Source organism: Octopus bimaculoides, chromosome 10 (assembly GCF_046866305.1).
Source record: "Octopus bimaculoides isolate indiv1 chromosome 10, ASM4686630v1, whole genome shotgun sequence".
In the NCBI taxonomy this organism is placed as follows: domain Eukaryota; kingdom Metazoa; phylum Mollusca; class Cephalopoda; order Octopoda; family Octopodidae; genus Octopus; species Octopus bimaculoides.
Window position 1 is genome coordinate 72,530,444 of NC_142937.1, and position 7,500 is coordinate 72,537,943.

Here is a 7,500-nt window from a genome sequence, read left to right on the forward strand (position 1 = left end):
TATGATGGAACATATAACAAGGAATGCTTAACCAGGAAATAATGTTGCTCAAGACTCTCTGCATGCAGTATGTAATCTGTACAAGTACATTTGAGAATCTTGATTAGGCATTAGACGAGATTCAGGTCATCAATCCTTTAAAACCCGAAAACTATCAACCTCTACAAGAAATCTTCACACCAGCAATAATATTGATCACCTCTACCTAAAGCGTAGAGATTAAAATTGTTTACAACTTCTGGTAAAAATTTCACAGCTCTTAAAAATTTGTAACTGGAGCAAAATGCTTAGCGGCATTTCATTCGTCTTTGCCTTCTGAATTCAAATTCCACCGAGGTCAACTTTGCTTTTCTTCATTTCGGACTCGATAAAGTAAGCACTAGTCAAGCACTGGGATCGATGCAATTGACTTATCCCTCACCAAGATTTTCAAGCTTTGTAGCTATTGTAGAAAAGAATAGTAGAAAGAATTGTAAAAGACTGAAAAATATTCTCGTGATGATAACATAGGGGATTGAATCAGATGATGTTTCATTTTCTTTTTCTATTTGTGTGGAACAGTGAAATGTTTTACACATCTTTTCATAGAATCTACTTCTTTAAAGCAAATGTAGTAGAAACATTTTTAGCCTCTCTTCAAACGAATTTGCATTCACATATGTTTCAAAGTATTATAATGATATATTAGTAAGAATTTTCTCTCCCAAAATGGTTTTAGAACAAGGTAACTCTCTTTTCACCTCCATATTTATCTCCGTAATTTTGTAATCGCCTTTTCTTCGTTGTTTTTCACCTCTTGATGTTAAAATTTGAAATTCAAGAAGCCACTATCTTGCGATGAAAATATTGTGTACATGTGAACGCTTCAATTTTTATAATCAGTATGTCCTTGTAGAAATTAAATAATTGAAGAGGATTTAATATTTAGACTTATTTACAATATACTTTAGAAGTCAGGAAAATGGAGTTGAGCATCAGAAAAAATACCCACTGGTATTCAGTAACAATTTATGCTTTCGAATTTCAAATCACATCAATATCAACGTTGTCTATGGTTTTTTTCATGATTAATAAAATAAAATAGCTGTCAAGTCAGCGGTTTTAATCGAATATCTCTGTTTGTAACTAAATTTAAGCTCTTAACAATTGAATGCTTTGTATGAGTGATCTGACACCGGAATTAGTAAAAGGAATAGTAATAACGCTTTATACTAAGGGTCAGTTGCTTCATACATATCCCTAATATGCATCACTGGATCTCTTCAGAAACATATTGTTTTATTATAGACTGCTAACAGACTTTAATGGCTCCAAAAAATGAGAAATTTCAGCATTTGTTGTTGGGTCGATAAATCAAGTACTAGTGAACCGTTACCAAGTCGGGAAAAATACTTAGCAGCATTTCGTCCGTCTTTACATTCTGAGTTCAAATTCCTCCGAGGTCGACTTTCGGGGGTCGATAAAATAAGTACCAGTTGAGTACTGGAGTCGATGTAATCGACTTACACCCTTCCCCAAAATACTGGCCTTGTGCCAAGATTTGAAACTATTATTATTATTATTATTATTATTTTATGTTTGACTTTTGTTTTGCATTTGTACAAGTTGGATCCAAGTCTCACCCAGAGACCTCAAGAGACAACAAGTTAGAAGTTCATGTAGGTGTTATGCCTAGGGTACCATATATTTGGATTTGTACAGTTTTGTTCTAGTGAATGTTTAAGAAACCATAAGAAAATGTGTTTGCTTTAAAATTTGAGATCACATAGACAGTATTTTACGTAGGATATGGGCAGTTCCCATGAGCACTATCTTTTGAACTTCAGCCATTTTGAGGTTTCCTGGTATCTGAGCTAGGTTGTAATCAGCCCGTTTCGCTGTCATTCCCAGGGCACCTATAACAATATGTATTGTTTTCATCTTCAGATTCCACATTTTGCTAATTTCTATTTCAAGATCTTATATTATTATTATTATTATTATTATTATTATTATTATTATTATTATTATTATTATTATTATTATTATTATTATTATTATTATTATTATTAAATTTTATTTTTATTTTAACGAAAGGTTTCATCACCAAGCTCACGTGGAAGTCAAAATTCTCGAACACTTATTAAAGAAGGACAAAGATAATCGTTACAACGTGATTCACATGGGAACATACTTCTATTTTCGCAATCATCTTTGCATTACATTTGAATTATTAGGGTAAGACAGTTTTTTTTTCTATTTTCTTTTTAGTATCATGAATTGAACGAGCAAGTTAATGCTGTTTTAATTGTACCTAGTTAGGTAATTGAATTACTTACAACATTCTGGCTCATCACAGAAAAGCATTGTTTTATAGATAATTGAATTATTACTGTGTCCTTTTTTTAATGTAAGTCGTGTGTAAAAATGCTTCATTCTGAAAACGTGATGGACTTGAGAGTTTTTTTAAAGGTCTGTAGAAAAGCTCAAGATTTATTACATTAAGCAGATGAGAGATAAATATTCCTTTAGATAAGATTCAGTAAGAAATCCACCACTCAACTATGTACTTTTCTGGTTCTGTCCCACTGCGTGAAACTTTGGTCAAATGTTTTCTACTATAGCTTAAAAATAAAAAACAAAATCTTTCTGAGTGGGTATAATAAACGAAAACGGAAAGAAGCTGGTCGTTTATATATACAAATATGTGTGCGTGTATGAGTGTGTGTGCATGTGTGTGTGCATGCATGCGTGCATGTGTGTGTGTGTGTGTGTGTGTGTGTGTGTGTAACTCATTGTTTTGACATCACAAACTAGTTATAAACGAACATCCCCGTTATACAAACGGAGCTGCTCGTTTCCAGTCATCCATAAGAAAAAAACATGTCCGACCATAGGAAAATGTTATCTTTCTTGAAGGCAGCGAGCAGGCAGATTTGGTAGTACGCCCGGGCAAAGTGCTTAGCGGCATTTCGTTGGTCTTTACGTTCTGAGTTCAAATTCCACTGAGGTCGACTTTGCCTTTCATCCTTTCGGGGTCGATAAAATAAGTACCAGTTGAGTACTGGGGGCGATGTAATCAACTTAACCTTTCCTCAAAATTTCTGGCCTTGATCCAAAATTTGAAACCTAAATTACCTTGTTTGGAAGCAAGTGCGCAGTGTGTGTGTGTGTGTGTGTGTGTGTGTGTGTGTGTGCGTGCGTGTACGTGTGCGTGCGTGTACGTGTGCGTGTGGTAGCAGATAAGGAGCTGGATTAAAAGGTCTGTGATATCCTAACTTTGATCTTTCACTGTTATGAGTAGAAACATTTCCTATAACCTCCCAATACAATTCAAAATACGTACTAGTAAAATGCTGTAGTTGACAAAGCCAACTATTCTGTCTCTTTCTCTCTCAGTAAAAACAAACATCAGAAACCGAAACGTGTGTATGGTAAAACTGTTGTGTAATGGGTAGACCGTGGGTTTGTTTCTCGTGGCTAAGTGGATTCGCTCTGAAATGGCTCACTACCAAGCTAATGCCTGGTACTATGCGTCGGCACACTTCTGCGTAGCAATGTTTCGTTTCTTAAAAGTGTTGACTTATGAGAAAAGTTTAGAAATTTTGATTTGACCCAAATACTCGGTATGAAAGGCAAAAACTTCAGGTAGTTTAACAACCACCCGATGGGTTATAAGTCTCTTATATTTTTGATCATAAATTTATACAAAAATTGAGGAAGTTACTATAGTTATGTGCAATTCAAGTTGAACACATGTGATATATATTCTTTTACTTGTTTCAGTCATTTGACTGTGGCCATGATGGAGCACCGCCTTTTAGTCGAAGTAATCAACCCTTGTGTAAGCCTGGTACTTATTCTATCGGTCTATTTTGCCGAACCGCTGAGGGGAACGTAAACACACCAACATCGGTTGTCAAGCAATGGTGGAGGGGACAAACACAGACAGACACACACACTGACACACACACACAGACAGACACACACACTGACACACACACACAGACAGACACACACACAGACACACACACACACAGACACACACACACACACACACACACACAGACACACACACACACACACACACACACACACACACACACGCACACACACACAACGGGCTTCTTTCAGTTTCCGTCTACCAAATCCACTCACAAGGCTTTTGTCGGTCCGAAGTTATAGCAGAAGACACTTTCCCACGGTGCCACGTAGCGGGACTGAACCCGGAACCATGTGGATGAGAACCAAGCTTCTTACCACTGTATTTTTCATTTTTGTTTTAATCATGGGTATATATTGCTACGTTTTAACTTCTATCTGTTATGATTTTATAAAATTCTAACATGAAAATATTATGGAGTATCATCACAGTCCATGGGCTAGTGTTTTCTGACCGACCAAAAGCTTGTGAGTGGATTTGATAAACGGAAACTGAAAGAAGCTCGTCATATATATGCGTGTGTGCGTGTGTGCGTGAGAGTGTATGTGTTTGAGTGAGTGGAGAAGGAGGTGTATGTATCTTTGTGATATGTGTGTGTCTTTGTGTCTGTGTTTGTCCTCCCTCACCGCTTGACAACCAGTGTCGGTTTGTTGACGTCGACGTAACTTAGCAGTTCGGCAAAATAAGTTGATAGAATAAGTGCCGGGCTTTAAAATGAATAAATAAGTACTGGAGTTGATTTGTTCGTCTAAACACTTAAAGGTGGTGCCCCACCATAGACGCAATCCAATTGCTGTAAAAGATAAGTAAAAGATAAAATATGACAACCTGTATCGATTGAATATTCATAACGGCCATACTGCTTTATGCCATGAACAGTCATAACGGTTTTACTCAGTCTGCAAATAAATAAATAAGATAAAATAAAGAAAATATGCCTACCGCTATTCTGTCAAAAACTAGGATATGTTTAGTTAATTATATTTCGTGTTTCCGCTCAAAACTCAGTCGTCATACTGCCTACTTTTTCAATAACAAGTTGATGATGGTGGTGGTGGTAATGATGATAATGATGTTCCTTTTTACTATAGACACAAGGCCTGAAATTTTGGGGAGGGACGAGTTAATTTCATCGACCCCAGTATGCAACTGGTACTTATTTAATCGATTTCCAAAAGGATAAAAGCTAAGGTCGACCTCAGCAGAATTTGAACTCAGAACGTAAAGATTGACGAAATGTCCGACGCTGTAAAGATTCTGCCAACTCGGCACCTTCGAAATAATAATCCTTTCTACTGTACGCTCAAGGCCTTAAAATTTGGGGAGTTCTCCATTAGCTATTGATTAATTTTTGATGTGGTTTTCACCAATTAGGATTTTAGTGTTTTCATTATCTACTAACTAGCCAACACAGTATTTTTTGTACTCTTTTGGGTTTTCCAGCAGTAGCAGGTCCTGTTTATTCCTTTGAAAACCGTGAAGTCCAGGCACTAAGGGTTGATAAACTCATTTCCATGGGCTGTTTGATTTTATGCTGCCCTTCATGGTCTTCATTTTTCTCCTTGGCTGGCATTGTGCTACAGAGAGTGGTAGAAAACCTTTTAGTTTCTCGCACTCCTAACTCTTTGAACTGTTGGTATTGATGTTTTTTTTTTTATATTTGTATTTCTGCACTAGATGTCCTAAAAGTGGCAAATAAAAATGTTCTACTAGTGACAGCATCAACACCACAAGCAACAACCATATTCTTTCTCCTGGTCGTTTGAAATTCAAGTATCTTCTATTGTTGCTATCTCTACTTCGTTTACAGCTACTCCTTTTCTTTTTTCTCCACTTGTCCTCTTCTGAGCAAAACTTCAATTGGTTTTACCTTGTGGTCTGATAGAATCATTATTACCCAGGTATTTATTCAAATTGCAACTGACCATACATGTCGTTTTAGATCATTTCTGTACTCACCACCTGCTCGTATTCAGACATCAGTATTCTAGTCATAATCCATTCTACTTGTTTGGCGCATGCGCTGCGATACTTCACTGTAGGCAGGTTCATAAACTCACGAGCCCAGCCCGCCTTCTAGTCTCATTCTAACATTCTTCCATATGCCCAACTCTGGGCGACAGTATACACAACAACCTCTTCTTAACAACCTCTTCTTAACAGCCTCTTCTTAACAACCTCTTCTTAACAACCTCTTCTTAACAACCTCTTCTTAACAACCTCTTCTTAACAACCTCTTCTTAACAACCTCTCCTTAACAACCTCTTCTTAGCAACCTCTTCTTAACAACCTCTTCTTAACAGCCTCTTCTTAACAACCTATTCTTAACAACCTCTTCTTAACAGCCTCTTCTTAACAACCTCTTCTTAACAGCCTCTTCTTAACAACCTCTTCTTAACAGCCTCTTCTGAACTATCCAAAGTTTTCGTGTCCTTACACTCGATGTTCTCGAATCTTTTTTTAACCCTTTTTTTTTTGTAAATGAAATTTCTTCTTATTTCCTGATGGGCAACTTTTATTTACATTTTTCAAAGATGATACAATCAGTGTGGGTGTCTACTCTGGTTATCACCATAAAGGAGCCGATGTTTAAGGAAAAAAGAGTCTCTCTGATGAAATTTTTTTAATAAGTCAAGTAAACCAAACTGAAAAGTTATTCCGCCCAAAAGCAGAGAAAAGGAGCACAAATTTAAGCACAAACTTCTATCTAATGCTGTTTTTTAAATTTTTATTGCTAAACAAATTTCAAACGCTTGAATTACAACTTAATGGCAAATTACAGTAGAAAAAGATCTGGTATATAACCAGATGTCTTTCTGCTGGAAATTCAAATCCATGCTACTGCTGATACTTTTACTACTTCTAATTAATAATAATAATGTTGTTTTAATTGTTAATTTTTTTTTTTCCAGAATGAACCTCTACCAGCTTATCAAGAGAAACAACTTCCAAGGCTTCAGTGTGAGCTTAATACGAAAGTTTGCTATTGCCTTACTTCATTGCTTGAAACTGTTGCACAGGGAAAAGATCATCCACTGCGATTTAAAACCAGTAAGCTTAGCTAAAATATAATCGACCATCGAGCTTTAACATGATCGTTTGACCCTACTAGAGATAGCAGCTAGATGTCTGTCAAATCACATCTTCCCGTCTTTTAAAAGGTGAAGGACAGACTGAATAATGTAGTCATAAATACACTATTTCTGTAAAAAAAAAAGAAAGGAAAAAGGTGCGGTCTAGGATAGAATTTTAATCATAGATTTTCTCAATAGCTAGAACTTCCTTTGATCCAAATTTAATGCTAGTCAGTTCAAAATCAACAAATTATTTACTTCTATGCTTTTTGTAAAAGTTAAATCATTCGTTTGACTTAATGTGATAGAAAACTTCGGTCAACTAAAATTAGTTAGACAGTGTTAGACAAAAACTCCTCTTTTTAAAACAAACGAAAGAGTGATTTAAGGGAAATTTGGCTGCTTGCTTCTGTGTTGAAGTGACCAGTGATGAAAGCCTTCCAGCCGCGACCATCTTTATCCTTTTGTGTATCAGGGACTCAGTTCATTAAAGTATCCCTCTGT

General features: G+C 36.2%; 1 protein-coding gene and 1 long non-coding RNA gene across 10 annotated transcripts in view; one reads left to right on the plus strand and one right to left on the minus strand.

The window, feature by feature from the left end:
* LOC106871863 (dual specificity tyrosine-phosphorylation-regulated kinase 4) overlaps positions 1-7,500 on the plus strand; it is a 153,929-nt gene that overhangs the window by 125,103 nt on the left and 21,326 nt on the right. For all 6 annotated transcript variants that reach the window (XM_089358793.1, XM_089358792.1, XM_089358794.1 and 3 more), the window contains 2 exons: positions 2,077-2,217; positions 6,835-6,973. In XM_089358793.1, coding sequence (XP_089214919.1) covers positions 2,077-2,217; positions 6,835-6,973 — 280 coding nt within the window. The remainder of the gene's footprint in view (positions 1-2,076; positions 2,218-6,834; positions 6,974-7,500) is intronic.
* The window catches only part of LOC149133772 (uncharacterized), a 25,000-nt gene that overhangs the window by 16,383 nt on the left and 1,117 nt on the right, over positions 1-7,500 (minus strand). The window contains exon 2 of one of the 4 annotated variants that reach the window (XR_016243448.1): positions 2,473-2,603. The exons of 1 other annotated variant lie outside the window; for it this stretch is intronic. This is a non-coding gene — a long non-coding RNA (uncharacterized LOC149133772). Of the gene's footprint in view, positions 1-2,472; positions 2,604-4,718; positions 4,822-7,384 lie in introns of those variants that run through there. 2 more of the 4 variants (XR_016243449.1, XR_016243450.1) reach the window with 2 other exon arrangements.